Source organism: Sarcophilus harrisii, chromosome 5 (assembly GCF_902635505.1).
Source record: "Sarcophilus harrisii chromosome 5, mSarHar1.11, whole genome shotgun sequence".
Lineage (NCBI taxonomy): Eukaryota > Metazoa > Chordata > Mammalia > Dasyuromorphia > Dasyuridae > Sarcophilus > Sarcophilus harrisii.
The window spans coordinates 92,478,078-92,496,240 of NC_045430.1; the positions used below are offsets into that span (position 1 = coordinate 92,478,078).

Consider the following 18,163-nt stretch of genomic DNA (forward strand, 5'->3'; position numbering starts at 1 on the left):
CCCTTCCCTAGTTAGCAAGTAATCCAAAATATGTTAAACATGTGCAATTCTTCTGTACATATTTCCACGTTTATCATGCTATGCAAGAAAAATGAAAGGGAAAAAATGAGAAGGAAAACAAAAACAAGCAAACAATGACAAAAAAGATGAAAATACTTTGTTGAGATCCACATTCCATCTCCATAATTCTCTTTCTGGATGCAAATGGCTCTTTCCATCACAAGTTTATTGGAACTGAACTGAATCTATGGACATGTATCCGTGTCCATCAGGGTTGATCATCACATAATCTTGTTGCTGTGTACAATGTTCTCTTGGTTCTATTTACTTCACTTGACATCAGTTCATGTAAGTCTCTCCAGACCTTTCTGAATCATCCTACTTATTATTTCTTATAGAACAATAATATTCTATAACATTCATATGCCATAACTTATTCAACCATTCTCCAACTGAGCATTCACGCAGTTTCTAGTTCCTTGCCATTACAAAAACGACTGCTATAAACATTTTTGCCCATGTGGGTCCTAAAAAAAATTAAGAGCCTACTGTGAGCCATTTAATCCTCACAACAATTTTGGGAGATAAATGCTGTATCTTTTTCATTTTACAGTTGAGGAAACTGAGGTAGACAAAGTCACACTAGTAGATGTCATACGCAAGTTTGAACTTGGGTCTTCCTGACTTCAGGACCAGGCAGTAAAGATTCAACATTTAAAAACAAAACAAAACAATCTAATAGGAAAACTTGAAAGTGGTCTAGTAGAAATTTGTCCTTGACTAGCACTCATAATAGGTATCACAATAAACTCTAAAAGGTTACATCTAAATATAAATTATCACATGAAAAACAAATTAGAGTAACAAAGAAGAAAATATTCTTTATAACTTTAGAGAAAGAAAGAATTTATAAGCAGACAAGAGATGAGATAGCTAGGATAATATAAAATAGATTTGATTATATGAAATTAACATTTTTGCACAAACAAAATATAAGGGGAAAATCATTGCAGAAGTTTCTCTGATAAAGGTTTTACATCCAAGAAATATAAGAAGCTTTTTCAAATACATAAGAATAATGGCCATTCCCAAACAGATAAATGATCAAAAATTATGAACAGGTAGTTTTTAAAAGAAGAAACCCAAACTATCAAAAACCATGTTAAAAAGTGCACTAAATTACTAATAAATTAGGGAAATAAAACATTAAAATAATTAAACTAGTAAAAATGGGGAAAACTGGCAAAAAAAGTCAATTGACAATTGCTGAAAGGGCTATAGGAAAAAAGAAACATTAATAATTAATATAAATATTAACAATAATAATGGTCTGTCCATTCTGGAAAGTAATGTGAAATAATGCTTAAAGACTCATAAATTGTGCATAATCTTTCAGTAATATAATTAGTTCTGTACTCCAAAGAGATCAAAGAAAGGAATGTACCTATAGGTTCAAAATATTGGTAGACATACTTTATGTTGAAACAAAGAATGGAGAGAAAGGGAGTGTCCTAATAATTGGGAATTGGCTGAACAAATGATGATATATAAATGTAATAAAATATTGTGACACGAGATGATGAAAGGGTCAGTTCCAAAGAAGTTTGGTTAGACTTATATAACTATTCCAGAGTGATATGTGTAGAATCATGAAATCAGTTTCTATACTAAGAACAGCATTGCAAAGAAAAACACCTGAAATCTTTCACTTTAAGAATTTTGATCAAAGCAGTGACCAATCAGAACTCCTGAGTACTGATGATGAAGTGGTGATGTGACTCCTTGGTGATAGGGAGATAATGAACTCCAAGTACAAAACAATACATTGATTTTGGATATGGTTAATGAGGAAATTTGTCTTGCCTAGATGTTGTCTTTATTACAGTGATAAGATAGTAGAGATAATAGAATCAAATGAAGTGTTTTTTTTTTTAACTTTTTTTTTAAGGATGGAAGATTGATGAGTGTGTTTGTAGACAACAGGGAAGGAGCTAATAGGTAAAAATTAATTGAAGATAAAAGTAAGAATAGAAATTGTTGTCAGGGAAATCTTTTGAAAAAGAAAAAAAGGGAAATGATAAAATAAATATAGACAAATGCCCATGGCAGAGAGAAATGTTATCTTTTCATCTGAGACCAGAGTGTAGGTGAAGATAATAAGAGAGATGTTTTAGTGATATGAGATAAGGAAGTGTGGCGTTATCTTCTTTTTATAATATAATCGTTCTCTCTGGGAGCAAGTTTCTTGGGGAGGTTTTCTGGAGGCAGCCTTAGTTTCAGTTCAGAATAACAATCACTCCAAATACAGCCAGCTGATAAAATCCAAACGTTTATTTCTCCAAGAGCTCTTGCAGCTTTGTCCTTTGCTTTCTTCCGCCTCCAGCCAGCACAAAGGTGGAAGATGCAATGAATCTCTCTTGCCTGGGAGAGAGGGCTTGTGGGCTTCCTCTCAGAGTGTTTATGCTCTGGCTCTATCATTCACAACCTTAATGATGAACAAGATATTTGCAAAATAGGAGGTTTATTCATACTTCTCCCAATCACCTCCTCAGCAATCATCTTAGGTAGCCTCTCTGTCATAGGCATGCTCTTCCTAGCTGGTTTGTGCTCCCCTCTCAATCTTTTCAACTGAACTAACCTGAAGTTCTAAGAGCTTCTTTATATATCATCTCCCAAAGGTTGACTCCTCCTCTGAGGGAGGGATTAATGGAGGTGTGAATTTACAAAGTTACAAGGTTAACTTTGTGAATCTCCCATACTTGTGAACTCCAATGAGTACATAAATACATTAGTGAGTTAGAGAATTTGCTAAGTACCAGGCTAAATTAGGCAACTGACATCACTTTGTAAGGATTTGCTCTAATGTGTGAACCAATAAGCATTGTATCTATTCCATTGAGTTAACACTAGGATTCTAACATCTCCCTTGAATTATCACCTTCTTTCAAGTTCTGGCTCATAACAAGGAAGATAGAAGAAAAGGGAGCTCAGTGAATTCTGGTCCCGGTTTTTTTGGTGTAGAATTTTTCTCAGCACAAAAATAAAGGAAACTAAGAAAAATCAACACACATATGTCAAGGTTAACTATAGATGAGAAGGTTTGGGAATAGTCCTATAGAGAGTGGAATGATGAATCAGTTAAGGCTAGAATGATTTCCTGGCGGCTGGGAGAGACCATTTGAGATTAGATAACATAAATTTGCAATCTAACCAACCTGTTTTTGTGATTTCCTCTAGCTCCATTTAGCAATACATGAATACCTGTACTCTATTAATTGGTTATGATGTTCATACCCAATTGTGGCAAGGTGATCAATAATGGATTTAATATTTCTTTTTTCTGTATTTGCTTATAAGGTTTTTATGGTTAAGCTTTATATTAGTGAAATGGACAAAAGATCGGCCCCTCCTCAGTCCTGGGTGGGGGGGGGGGGGGGGGGGTCTCAGGCTTATAGGAAAATGTTGCTTAAATTAAAGTAAGAGAAGTGTTTTACAAAGTGCTTGCTCAACCATGTTCAGACAGAATGCTTGCCTATCAATGTCAGACATCCTGTAAGCCCCCTATTTTCCCCTTGTAAGTGGAAAGTCGAGTCACTGTAACCGCAAGGCAGAACATGGATGCTTATAAACCTGTCTCTATTTCTGTTCAGGGCAGATCTCTACTGAGAGTTTCAGTCCTGGCCAGTAATAAACGATTTCTAAATTACAAACACCTTGGCTGTCTTGAATTTTATTGCCTGGGCTATCTCATTAATGCCATATATAGTTCAAAAAAATGTATATTTCTTTCTACTGTGGTAGGTAAAAGATGAAATGACTGAGGAAACAAAGGTTTGATCTTCTGATTTATTAAACAATATCTATCAATTGCCCAAGAAATTAAAACCAGACCTCAGCCTAGGCCTGGACCCAGAATAGGTGGGGAACAGACTTTTATACATTAATGCTGATTAATCAAATAAGGCCAACTAATTAAAAGGAAACAATACATTTGGTTATCTGATTTCTAAGTGGAAGAAAGATTTGAAACTTTCCAAGTTGGGAGGGATAAAGTAAAGAGGTACAATTCCCTGGATTCAGGAAAAGGCATACAATTTTCCTTCTCCTGCACATTCCACCCACCTCTACTACCTGCCAAATGTCTGTGAACAAGCAAAGGAACACAGAAACAATAGCTGATAGATCAATATAGGATCCATTTTCAAGACAGACATAAGGGTTGTTTTAGGTGTATAATTGTGAGAAAACGTCATCAATCTTTGGATTTGATTGAATTTCTGGTCAGCATAACCTATGTCCTTAATTAAGGATCTCTAAATAACAAGTAGATGGAGTCCAGTTTTCCCAGCCATGGTGAACTAGGTTTGAACAATAAGATTATCTTCTAATTCCCACAATAAAATATAGTTTTCTTACCAAATGGAAGTTACACAAGCACCACAATTGAATAGGAAGGGAGCTAGCTCCAGAGTTGAATCACCAGGAGTCAGTATTATTCATTCAGTTTCCACAATTAACCACTTGCTGTTCTAATCACCTTCTTAACTTCTTTCTTATTTGTTTTGTCATTAGATTTATCTAGTTGTAAGAATGGAAAGTTGATGTTTCCTTTTAATATTATTTTACTATTTCCTCTTATAAGTCATTTAATTAAAATGTTGGATATTATATCATTTGATGCATATTTAATATTATTACTTCATTATCTGTTGAGGATCATGCCTAAGTGTGAAGGGGTGAGTTGGTTCTCCTGAAAGCCCCCACAACTGTGAATCATAACATCCATGAAGGAAATGCAAATCAGCCTCTACTGATACAGATGTTGTTTGTGAATTTTGAATGAAATAAAGAGGTGGTAAGTGGGAAGAGAAGATAGGTCAGAGAATGCAACTGCCTCTCAGTCTCCTTATATCATGATCCTCTCACATGAAGAGACCTATTCTGCCAGACAGAATTAGAGATCCCCCCCCAGCAGCCACTAGCAGGTGGCTGCAGTAACAATTGTCTAAAGTTCCTTTTAGCAAAATGTAGTTTCTTTTCGTATTTCTTTTCATTAGATTTGTTTTTGCTTTTGCTTTGTCTGAGATCATGATTGCTCCCCCTGCTTTTTAAAAAAAAAATTTAGCTTTGGTGAAGCATGACATTTTTCTCCAGCATTTTACCTTTACTCTGTGTGTGTCTCTCTCTTTCAGATATTTTTCTTCTAAAGTATATATTGTATCATTCTGGTTTAGTCCACTCTGATATCTCTTTCCATTTTATAGATGAATTTGCCCCTTCACATTCAGTTATGATTATTCTGTATTTCCCTCCATCCTATTTTCCCCGTGTTTGTATTTTTTTCCTCCCTCTCCTTGTTCCTTCTCAGTAATGTTTTGCCTCTGATTACCACTTCCCTCAATCTGTTCTCCTTTCTATCAGCTTCTCCCTTTTCTTGTCCCCCTCCCCTCCTACTTCTCTGTAGGGTAAAATAGATTTCTGTATCCAACTGAATGTGTTGAGCCAAATTGGTTGAGAATAAGGTTTGAGCAATGCTTTCTCTTCTTTCTCTCCACTATAATGTCTTTCATGCCTTTTTATGTGATATAGTTTATTCTTTTTTATCTCTCCTTTCCCTCTTCTCCCAATTCAAATCTCTTTTTCACCCCTTAATTTTTCTTATAATATCGTGCCACAGTTCTCTTTTATTATTCTGACTCAGTTTCCCTAAATTGCCCTCCGTTTTCCCTGAATTGTGCTGCCTTAGTTCCCAATTGTTCTGGTCAATCCTGCAACACCATTCCTCCCTCTGCAACGCCAGAATATTTGATAAGGATAAAAGACCTTCTATCTTAGACCTCATGACCCCAGCCCTTCCCTACTTATCAGAATGCCTCTCCCAATCCCAGAATGTCCAGGGCCTCCCCCAACCCTGTCAGAGTCTTGTTCCTGAGTGCTCTTAACACTCAGACTCCGCCCCTGCCTCAGTCTACCACTCTATCTGGGCCGTGTGTGTGTGTGTGTGTTGTGTGTGTGTATGTGTGTGTGTGTGTGTGTATGTGTATGTGTATGTGTGTGTATGTATGTGTGTATATATATATATATATATATATATATGTATGTATGTATATGCCATTGAGAATTCACATTGGCTACTGGATTCTTGGAGACGATAGTCTCATTCAGCCCTGGAACTAAACCATGGATCCATTTGGCCCCAGTAAATCTCTCCCTTTTAAATAAAATATTAAAAACTCTAATCTCTATCTTGCCTTAGTTTCTCTGGCATTACAATATCATCCCATCAAAGTCAACTTATACTCAAATACAGACACAGTTCTTGAGTTATAAGTGTCTTCTCGAGTAGATATGTAAATAGTTTAACTTTATTGAGAAGCTTATGTTTTTTTCCTTTCCTGTTTGCCTTTTTATGCTTCTCTTGAGTGTTGTGTTTGAAGATCAAAATTTCTGTTCAGCTGTGAACTTTCATTAGGAATGTTTGAAAGCTTCCTATTTCATTGAATGTCCATCTTTTCCCTGAAAGATTATGCTAAGTTTTGCTAGATAATTGATTCTTGGTTGTATTTCAAACTCTTTTTGCTTTCCAGAATATCATATTCTAATCTCTTTGATCCTTTAATGTAGAAGCTGCCAAATCTTCTATAAACCTGACTGATTTTTTGATGTTTAAATTGTTTTTTTCTGGCTGCCGGTAGTATTTCTGGGATTTCTGGAATTTGGCTATAATATTCCTGGGAGTTTTTATTTTGAGATCTCTTTTAGGAGGTAATCAATGGATTCTTTCAATTACTAGTTTACTCTCAAGATTTGGGATATCAGGGGCTGGATTCTTTGAGACAATAGTCTCGTTCAGCCCTGGGACCACATGGATCCATTTGGTCCCAGTATCTCTCTCCATTTAATAAACTATTAAATTGGTCTCTAAAAAAAAAAAAAAAGATTTAGTATATCAGGGCAATTTTTCTTGATAATTTCTTGAAAGATGATGTCTAGCTTGTGATGGAAAGAGTCATCTACATCCAGAGAGAGGACTGTGGTGACTGAACGTCAATCACAATATAGTTTTTTCACCTTTGTTGTTGTTGTTTGCTTTTTGTTTTCCTTTTCCTTTATTTCTTTTTGATCAGATTTTTCTTGTGCACATGATAAAATGTGGAAATATGTATAGAAGAATTGCACAAATTTAACATATATTGGATTACTTATTATCTAGGGGAAGGGGTGGGAGGAAGGGAAGGAGAAAAACTTGGAACACAAGGATTTTCAAGGGTGAATGTTGAAAACTATCTTTGTATGTATTTAAAAAATTAAAAGCTATTATTTTAAAAAATGTAATAGCAAAAAAAAAAAGATTATATCTGAGCTCTTTTTTTGTTCATGGCTTTCAGGGAATTCTATAATTCTTAAGTTATCTCACCTGGATCTATTTTCCAAGTTAATTATTCTTCCAATATACTGTGAATGGCTGAGAATAGCTCAGTGATCAATTAGCAGAACTAGGAAAACATTATGATAAAATAACAGCAATATTACATGATGACGAACTGTGAATAACTTAGCTATTCTCAGTAATACAAGGAGCCAAGACAATTCCAAAGGACTCATGATGAAAAATATTTTCCACATCCAGAGAAAGAATTGATGTTTAAATATAGACTGAAACATATTTTTTTCTTTCTTCCTTCCTTCTTTTCCTTCCTTCTTCCTGTTGTCTTCTTGTACAAATGACTAATATGGAAATATTTTACATGTTTGCATATATATAACCTATATCAGATTGCTTATTTTTTAAGGAAAGAGAAGAGGAAGGATAGAATTTGCAATACAAAAGTTAAAAAAGTCAGAAATAGTTAATAGTTTTAATCTGAAATTGGGGGGAAATTATCTGTACGTGAAAATTACTCCAATCTATTTGCCATCTTCCAAGTTTGCTTTTGGTCTTTTCAAGTCTGTATTTTTTTTTCTTGTGCTATTCCTTTTGCCTTTAGAATGGACTGCCTTGCCATCTTTGCTTTCATGGTCAATCATTGTATTCCTTTATGACCATTGCTATATTTATTTTCCTAGTCTTTTCCTTATAGGATTCTAACCAGACTCAATTGATCCCACTTTCTTACCTTCTAAATCCTGGTGTTCACACATCAGGGGAAGAGAAAGTATTAAGAAATAATGCCAGGTGTAGCCATCTATTTAAAATCCTCAACAGTTCTTATCAGACTGTTTGGCCCTATTTTGTCCCATTCATGAGCTTGAACCATGATAATTTCTCTATATGTTTTGACTCTGACCTCCAATGCTCCTAACTTTAGCTTAGAAAATCTGATTCTGTTCTCTTATACTATCCTCTGCTTTCTATTGTTCCTCATCTTATTTCCTATTTGTTGCAGCTGCTTTATTCTAGATCCTTTCTGACACATTTTCAAACCCCAGTAGATCAATCGCTCGGGAAATAGCTGAGGTACAGCAGAAAAAAATACTACACAGGGATTATTTTAATGATAATAAGGGTTCTATTCACCATTCTGTCAATACCTAGATGTGTGATTTTATATAAAACATTCCCTTTCTGGGCCTAAATCTCTACCTCTGCAGAATGAGGGGTTTGACTAGATTTCTGTTAATGATTTTATAATGGTTTTATAAGTTTGAGATTCTGTGATGATTTTGACTAAACGATGATTTTTTTCAATTAACAAGCATTTATTTTGTTCTTTCCCTTTCTTTCTCTTACCCTTCCCAATGAGAGCAAAGAAAAAACCACCCAAAATACTTTTCACAAATATTTATAATCAACTGGACAAGTCCAAAGAGATATGTCTCATTCTGCATCTTGGCTACATCATACCTCTATCAGGAAGCAAATGCATCAGTAGTTCTTTGGAATTGTGGTTGGTCATTGCATTGATCAGAGCATTCCAATGTTTTGTCTTTGCAATGTTGTTATTACAAAAATTGTTTTCCAGGTTCTGCTCATTTTACTTATTTTACTTAGTTTCAATTCACTGAAAAAATCTGAATAGCTCAGTGGAAGATAGATATTATTATTTATTTTTAAATAATATTTTATTTTCCTCAGTCACATGTAAAGACAATTTTTAATATTTATTTAATAAATTCTGAGTTCAGTAAGCACTTTGACATAGATTATACATGCTCAATTGTGAAGACCGTGTATTTTTAAAATCAGCAGGAGTCTGGAGTTCAGGTTAGGGGAAAATCGTCAGTCTTTATTCTCAGTGAAGAAGGATTGGAGGCAGAAGAGAATCGGCGATAGTAATGTGTGAAGCTGAGTCAAGAAGCTAGCTTCTTCTTGTGACCCGCAGCCACACGACCAGCAGCTAGGAGAATGGACCCAGGCCCCATCTCTCCCAGCTTCTCTTCCTGTTCCTCACTCTGCCTCCACCCACCAAAATCGTCATTTCCTGTACAACACATCAGGACTTGCACAGAGAGTGGGCAGGGACCATACTTTTATCCAATCATGTATAGAGTATAGTCCAATTACTATTTAGCCTCATGTACTTGGGACCTCAGTGCATCAACTCAAACCTCAGCCCATTACACTCAATCATCAAAACGTGTTAAAGATAGCTGTAATGTTCTTCTCTAAAGTATATTGTTCTCTGGGAGCAGGTTTCTTGGGGGGCTTCTAGAGGCAGCCTTAGTTTCAGCTCAAAGTAATAATCACTTCAAATGCAGCCAGGAGTTAAAATCCAAGTCCTTTATTGTCTCCTTCAAAGTCTTATCTCCTTCACTTGGGGCTCGTCTAGTTTTCTGGAGGCCTTTTGGATCTTGGTTTCAGTGTTCTCCACAGGACAGCCTGCCACCACTTCTCTGTCTTCCTTCGTTCTGCCCGACTGCCATCGCTGGCTTGTAAATCTCCTCGACTGAATCCTGGCTTGTGAATCTCCTAGAGTCAATCCTGGTTAAGGCTCCTAGCTTATATATGTCCTTTTAAAGGTGTAAATCTTGTGGAACTGTAGTAAATACTAAGTACATCTAGAGAACTGTTAAGCACTCTGCTAAACGACCATTGTCTCTTTCAATTCCACTGACTTAGCACCTTGTAAGAATTCTAACAGATAGCTTATTTTTAATTTATTTCATCTGAATCCCTGCAAAGAAAGGTGTCCAAAGCACCCTGACAATTTGTCCTTTTAAAGTGGTTATTGGTTTACAGTTGTCCATTTCTGCTACCACAGGACTTGAGAATGCAGTTTGATAACATAATGCTGCAAGTGAATGAGATCATAAATCGCTACCAAGGAGATAGTGAACGAAGTGAATTCAAGAAAAGAAAGTTGTTCCCAACTGACAAAGATTTTCAAAAGTGTCGAACCAAAACATTGGATCTAATATACCAGTGTATGCAATCTGCTGATGTTAAGGAAAGGATTCTAAGAGAACTTCTAGCCTGGTTGGAACAATGGCGTAAGTTTACAGTGGATGTTTTAGAAATGAGCCGCAGACCTAACAAATATAGAGACTAGAACAGCTTGAATTTAATTAATAATTTAGTAACTTTAAGTAATATTAAGTAATTAATTAATAAGTAATATTTAAGATCAGAAGAATTTGAGTTAGCTTTATAACCTATTGAAAACTATTTTCTAGGTAATAACTGTTTTCCATGCTAATGAGAGTAAAAACAAATAATAGGAAATGAGTTAAAACTGTAAAAAGAAGTGTTTAAGTTGTAAGGCAGAATTTTTATGTAATCAGAGTGTGATTATTGGATTAAAACTATAATTAAAAAGATAAAATAAAACAAAATTGGCCAGGATGTAGTCCTTTCTTGAATCCAAGGAATGTTCCAAATGAATTTGACTTAACATTTCTAAGATCCTTTCCAAATCTGATTCTCAATTCTAGGATAAGATTACTTACCTTTTTTTAAAAAAAATATATATTATTCTAAATATCCTCTTTCCCTGTTCTATCTTTTTACATGTGGAGAAGTCTTATGCTGGAAGTAAATTCAAAATACCCATGTTCCATTTCAGACTCTTATTTAATGTTGCTAGTCAACAAGATAAACCCATTCTCCCCTAAGATCTTTTGACTGTTTTATTTTGACTCTTCTCAAGATGTCACTTTGTCTGAGACCACCATCTCTGAGGAAGATGAAAACGATTACTACAGCTGTATAGAAGACATGGAAGCCTTGCCAAATGCCCTCAATACTACTCAGCTCAACATCAATTCACTGATTGCTTTTGGCATGTATTTCTTAAAAGACAAAAAAAGATACAAGAAAAAATTAGGTAAGTGCTCCAAGCAGTTGGAATCTTGTAGTATAATTTGATTTTTGTCTTCAATTTATACTTTCTGTGGTGGTGCTCAAATTTGTTTTAAACACAAACTTGGGAATTTCCAAAAAATCTTAACTGCATTAAAGAGAACCTTTAGGAGTCTGTTGTAGTCAGCTTAGCCTTCTACATCATGAGCAGATAACCTGAGGAAGCGACCTGGTGTCCTAAGGGTTGGGAAAGTTCTCAGAGACAGCTGCCTGATAGCACAGTGAGGTGATCCAGTCCCTATATCTGGGGACTGGAATCCAGCCAGGTTCTTGTCTCAGCTTCTATGGATACAGTATCTCTAGAGGTTTATTTTTTTGTTCTTTGAGGGGCATCTAGGTGCACAGTGGATAGAGCACCAGCCCTGAAGTCAGGAGGACCTGAGTTCCAATCTGACTTCAGACACATAACAATTTCTAGCTGTGTGACCCTGGGCAGGTAACTTAACCCCAATTGCCTCAGGGAAAAAATTGTTCTTCATTTAGAAAGGTTTAGTTTATCTTCTACTTGTGGGGCTGATAGTTCTTTAATCCAAGTGCCTTGGAATCTCTTTCTTCCAAAGCTCACAGGGCTCCAGTTTTCATCCCAAGGTCAAGCCAATGTCCCCAATTTGTATTTCAAAAAAGGCAGAATCTGTGAAAACATTTAGGTCATTAATGTTTACTGAGATTCTACTCCTTTTTCATTTTACTTTTTTTTTTTTATGGAAGAGATGAAAGCACTTCAACTTGTTTTCATACTAGATTTGCCCTCTATCCTTAGGCTTAACCCCTAAATAGGTTGTATTAGCAAGGACTAGAGTTCAGTGCTTGAGGGGATGGAAAGACAAAATGAGAAATGAGATCCATTTCCTATTGTTTCTTTGATGTTTCTCAGCATCCAAAGGTACCATGTGGAAAGCCTGGAGAACAAAGTTTCTACAAAAACCTGAAGCAGGAGTTCCATTGAAACCAGAGCAAATGATCAAGGAGGATGCCATTACAAACATCAAGGTTTCTGAGATCCTTGACATGCTACAGGAGCTCATGGACTCTAAGATGTTCAACAAAAGTGAAATTAATGTTATTAAGTACATCTCCTCAACCACAGCAAACCTTCATAAGGCTTTGGCATTCCAAAATCAAGAGCTTAAAAATTTAGTTTTGCAATGTACCAGCATGGGAGAAGAAATAAAAGAGTATTATGGGCTGGAGAAACAGAGCTTACAGCAGGCAATACAAATCCTCAGTAATAAAAATGAGAGACTTGAGATGGAATTGACAAATAGAGAAGAAAAATACTCGCGACTTCTACAGCACCAAGGAAAATTAGAACGCCAGCTGAAATGGCTGAAGGCAGTGGCAGTCTTACCTATGCAGGAAATGATGAAAAAAAAGAAAAAAATGCTACTAAGAGCACAAGAAAAAACCAAGCAGCATTTTGAGGAGCAATCTGAGGAATCATCTTCATCTGAGGAGTCTTTCCAGATGGAAGTACCCTCATTTCCAGAATCTCTGGAAGAACCATCGAGGGAACCTTCAGACAGCAGAAAATTGGAAAAAGGTCCCAGTATCACATGGGAACAAAGCCCAACTAGAGGTGAGCTACCTTCAGATAGTAAACATTCCTTGGTGCCAATGGCCCCTGTCAGTTCTGAGAAAGCCCTCAGATTTTCAGGAGATACCCCAGAAGATTATTCTGGAGCTCCTTTCCCTGAGAGTATCATTCCAACCCAGGAAACCAGAGAGGAATATAAACTTTTGACTGACATATCCAACATGGGCAGACGTCCCGAGCCTTATATGCATAAGGAAATCCAACCCACTCTGGAGGATGAAGTGCAAAGTGTAGCCAGCCTTGGTGAGAGAAAGGAGCCAATGGAAAGTGAGCTGGCTGCTGAGGATTGGGATGGAGAGTTTGATGAGGGAAGTAAATCTGAATGGTCTACTAAACTAGAGACCATCAGAAAGGAATGGAGACAAAAGGAAAAGGCTTTGAGAGAGGCTCCCCAAAATGAATTGCAGGATTTTCAGCATGCCTTAATGTCTTTCCTGCAACAGAAGATTGACAGCCTAGAGAAATCTGACTCCAAGAGTCAACTTAAAGAACTCGAAGAACCAAAGACACCACAGGTTCAAAGGTCATTACAGCAGGTAAGGGAAAAGATGGAGGAATATTTTGAAAAACTGGTAGCGATTCTGACTAATACCTTGAAGAAATACAAAAGAAAAAAACCAGAGAAGTCTGGAGAACCAAAAGGGAAGAAAGGACTACCACATTCAACAAACGTTTTGAGTGAGACCTCTGATCCAACACTGGCCAGTCTGCTCAAAGTGTTCCTGCCTCAAGGCCAGCCCCCAAAGGAAGGAGGAGGAAAGAAGGGGGGGAAGGGGCCTCGCCGCAGACAAAAGGATAAGGAAGACTATCTGGACTTTGACTTAACTAAAGCGCAAAGTCTCTCAAAAGAGCAAGGCTTGAAGTTTATAAAACAATTGCAGGAAGAGAGACGCCTCTGGAAGGAGACCCAAGAAGAGATCCAACACAAATTACAGGAAGAGAATGCATGGTTCGAGAGACAAGACGAAAAGCTGAAATGGGAGATGAAGCAAAGGCAGTGGCAGGCAGAAGAGGACTTATGGACGGAGATGCAGCAGCAGTGGTCGAAGCAGGAGAAGGAGTATGACAAAAAACGGAAACAGTGGGCACTGGACGCTGTTCATCATAAAATGCTGGATATCAAGGAGCTGGAACGATGGAAGGAGCGGATAGCCCAAAAATATCAAAAGCAAGTAGAAATTCAAATGCAGATACTAAGGAAACAAGAGGAGGAGCTTCAAAAGCTGTTTCCGGACAAGTTCAACGAGTGGAGAAGAATAAAGCTTCAAAGGGACAAAAAGCAACATATTGAGAGATTGCTACAACAGTGGAGGCCAGAGATGCAGCAAGAGCAAGAGCAAGAGCTGGGTGAGCTCCTTTCAGAGGTGACTCCAGGATACCCTACTGCCTCTGAGAGGAGGGCTTTTTCACTCCCTGTTGCCCCTGGGGCAATTAAAAAATCATGGAGCTTTGCTGTTCCTGAGGAGCCTCCAGCATTGATTCCACCTTTAGCTCCTGCCACTCCTGGACAGACCCCAGTATCACAGTCCCTTGGTGCTCCTGGGCAACCCTTACCATCTATGATCCCTGAAATCCCCAGTGAGTTGGAAACATTGTTGGGCCCTGCTGCCCCTGAGGAAGCTCCAGGATCCTGGGTCACTCCCGGATCTGAGCCTCCTCAAAAACTACAGGTCCCTGTTCCCCCTGAAAAACCCCAAATGCCATGGGTCCCTCTAGTATCTGGGCAACCCCAAACATTGCAGGACTTTCCAACCACTGAGCAATCCAAAATGTCATGGGCCCCAGCAGTATCTGGGCATCCTCAAACGTCATGGTCCCCTGGGCAGCCCCAAATATCACAGACTACAGAGGGGCCTCAACATGTCTCTGCAACCCCTGTAGCCGGTGGGCAGCCCCAAATAACAAGGGAGCCTGGGCAGTTCCAAGCATCCTGGGATTCCAGAGAACCCTTCCCACCTGTAACTCTTGCTGCCCCTGGGGAGCCTCCCAAACTCGTGACCCCCCCAACACATGTTACCCTTCCTGCCCCTGGGGAGACTCCCACACCTGTGACCTTTCCTGTGCCTGGAGAGCCCCCCACACCTGTGGTCTTTGCTGCCCCTGGGGAAGCCCCCATACCGGTGACCCTTGCTGCTCCTGGAGAGCCCCGCATACCTGTGACCCTTGCTGCCCCTGGGGAGATTCCCACACCCGAGACATTTGCTGTCCCTGGGAAGCCCCCCCCACCCGTGACCCTTGCTGCCCCTGGGGAGCCCCCCCCCCGTGACCTTTGCTGCCCCTGGAGAGCCCCCCACCCGTGACCTTTGCTGCCCCTGGGGAGATTCCCACACCCGAGACATTTGCTGTCCCTGGGAAGCCCCCCCCCACCCGTGACCCTTGCTGCCCCTGGGGAGCCCCCCACACCTGTGACCTTTGCTGCCCCTGGAGAGCCCCCCACACCTGTGACCTTTGCTGCCCCTGGGGAGATTCCCACACCCGAGATATTTGCTGTCCCTGGGAAGCCCCCCCCACCCGTGACCCTTGCTGCCCCTGGGGAGATTCCCACACCTGTGACCCTTGCTGCCCCTGGGGAGATTCCCACACCCATGACCTTTGCTGTCCCTGGGAAGCCCCCCCCACCTGTGACCCTTGCTGCCCCTGGAGAGATTCCCACACCGGAGACATTTGCTATCCCTGGGAAGCCCCCCCCCACCTGTGACCCTTGCTGCCCCTGGGGAGATTCCCACACCTGTGACCCTTGCTGCCCCTGGGGAGATTCCCACACCTGTAACCCTTGCTGCCCCTGGGGAGATTCCCATACCAGTGACCTTTGCTGCTCCTGGGAAGCCCCCCCCACCTGTGACCCTTGCTGCCCCTGGGGAGATTCCCACACCTGTGACCTTTGCTGTCCCTGGGAAGCCCCCCCCACCTGTGACCCTTGCTGCCCCTGGGGAGATTCCCACACCTGTGACCTTTGCTGCCCCTGGGAAGCCCCCTATACCTGTAACCTTTGCTGCCCCTGGGGAAGCCCCCATACCTGTGACCCTTGCTGCCCCTGGGGAAGCCCCCATACCTGTGACCTATGCTATCCCTAGGGAAACCCTCACACCTGTGACCTTTGCTGCCCCTGGGAAGCCCCCCCCACCTGTGACCCTTGCTGCCCCTGGGGAGATTCCCACACCTGTGACCTTTGCTGCCCCTGCAGAGCCCCCCCCACCTGTGACCCTTGCTGCCCCTGGGGAGATTCCCACACCTGTGACCCTTGCTGCCCCTGGGGAGATTCCCACACCTGTGACCCTTGCTGCCCCTGGGGAGATTCCCACACCTGTGACCTATGCTATCCCTAGGGAAACCCTCACACCTGTGACCTTTGCTGCCCCTGGAGAGCCCCGCACACCTGTGACCCTTGCTGCCCCTGGGGAGATTCCCACACCTGTGACCTTTGCTGTCCCTGGGAAGCCCCCCCCACCTGTGACCCTTGCTGCCCCTGCAGAGCCCCCCCCACCTGTGACCTTTGCTGCCCCTGGGAAGCCCCCTATACCTGTAACTTTTGCTGCCCCTGGGGAAGCCCCCACACCCATGACCTTTGCTGTCCCTGGGAAGCCCCCCCCACCTGTGACCCTTGCTGCCCCTGGGGAGATTCCCACACCTGTGACCCTTGCTGCCCCTGCAGAGCCCCCCCCACCTGTGACCTTTGCTGCTCCTGGGAAGCCCCCTATAGCTGCAACTTTGCTGCCCTGGGAAGCCCCACACCCGTGACCTTGCTGTCCTGGAAGCCCCCTCACTGTGACCTGCTGCCCTGGGAGATTCCCACACGTGTAACCCTTGCTGCCCCTGGGGAGCCCCCCACACCCATGACCTTTGCTGTCCCTGGTGAGATTCCCACACGTGTGACCCTTGCTACCCCTGGACAGCCCCCCACACCTGTAACCTTTGCTGCCCCTGGGGAAGTCCCCATACCTGTGACCCTTGGTGCCCCTGGAGAGCCCCCCACACCTGTGACCTCTGCTATCCCTAGGGAAACCCTCACACCTGTGACCTTTGCTACCCCTGGAGAGCCCCCCACACCTGTGACCTTTGCTGTCCCTAGGCCCCCACCTGTGACCTTGCCCGTGGGAGATTCCCACTCGAGACGATTCGCTGTCCCTGGAAGCCCCCACCTGTGACCTTTGCCCTGGGAGATTCCCACACCTTGACCTTGCTGCCCTGGAGCCCCCACCTACTGCTTTGCTGTCCTGACCCTACCTGTAACTTTGCTGCCCTGGGAAGCCCCCACCCGTGACCTTGCTGCCCTGAGGCCACCCCACCCGTGACCCTTGCTGCCCCTGGAGAGATTCCCACACCTGTGACCTTTGCTGCCCCTGGGAAGCCCCCTATACCCGTAACCTTTGCTGCCCCTGGGGAAGCCCCTTCACCTGTGATCTTTGCTGCCCCTGGGAAGCCCCTCCCACCCATGACCCTTGCTACCCCTGGGGAGATTCCCACACCTGTGACCTTTGCTGCCCCTGGGGAGATTCCCACACCTGTGACCCTTGCTGCCCCTGCAGAGCCCCCACCACCTGTTACCTTTGCTGCCCCTGGGGAGATTCCCACACCTGTGACCTTTGCTCCCCTGGAGCCCCTATACCTGTAACCTTTGCCCTTGGAAGCTCCCGACCTGTGACCCTTGCTGCCCTGGGAGATTCCACACCATGACCTTGCTGTCCTGGGCCCCCACACCTGTAACCTTTGCCCTAGAGGAGATTCCACCTGTGACCTTTGCTGTCCCTGGGAGCCCCCACCTGTGACCCTTGCCCCTGGAGAGATTCCCACCTGTGACCTTTGCTCCCTGAGAGATTCCCACCTGTGACCTTTGCTGTCCTGGTAGCCCCCACCTGTGACCCTTGCTGCCCCTGGGGAGATTCCCACACCTGTGACCCTTGCTACCCCGGGAGAGATTCCCACACCTGTGACCCTTGCTGCCTCTGGAGAGATTCCCACACCTGTGACCTTTCCTGTCCCTGGGAAGCCCCCACACTGTGTCCTTTGTACCCCTGGAAGCCCCACCATGGACCCTTGTGCCCTGGAGATTCCCACACCTGTGACCTTTGCTGTCCTGGGAACCCCCACCTGTGACCCTTTGCCCTGGGAGATTCCCACACCTGTGACCCTTGCTACCCCGGGAGAGATTCCCACACCTGTGACCCTTGCTGCCTCTGGAGAGATTCCCACACCTGTGACCTTTGCTGTCCCTGGGAAGCCCCCCACACCTGTGACCCTTGCTGCCCCTGGGGCGATTCCCAAACCTGTGA

General features: G+C 42.2%; 1 protein-coding gene across 1 annotated transcript in view; it reads left to right on the forward strand.

Moving 5' to 3' along the window:
* The window catches only part of FAM186A (family with sequence similarity 186 member A), a 130,528-nt gene that overhangs the window by 68,419 nt on the left and 43,946 nt on the right, over window positions 1–18,163 (forward strand). The window contains exons 2-4 of the mRNA XM_031937913.1: window positions 10,203–10,431; window positions 11,088–11,264; window positions 12,174–14,851. Coding sequence (XP_031793773.1) covers window positions 10,203–10,431; window positions 11,088–11,264; window positions 12,174–14,851 — 3,084 coding nt within the window. The remainder of the gene's footprint in view (window positions 1–10,202; window positions 10,432–11,087; window positions 11,265–12,173; window positions 14,852–18,163) is intronic.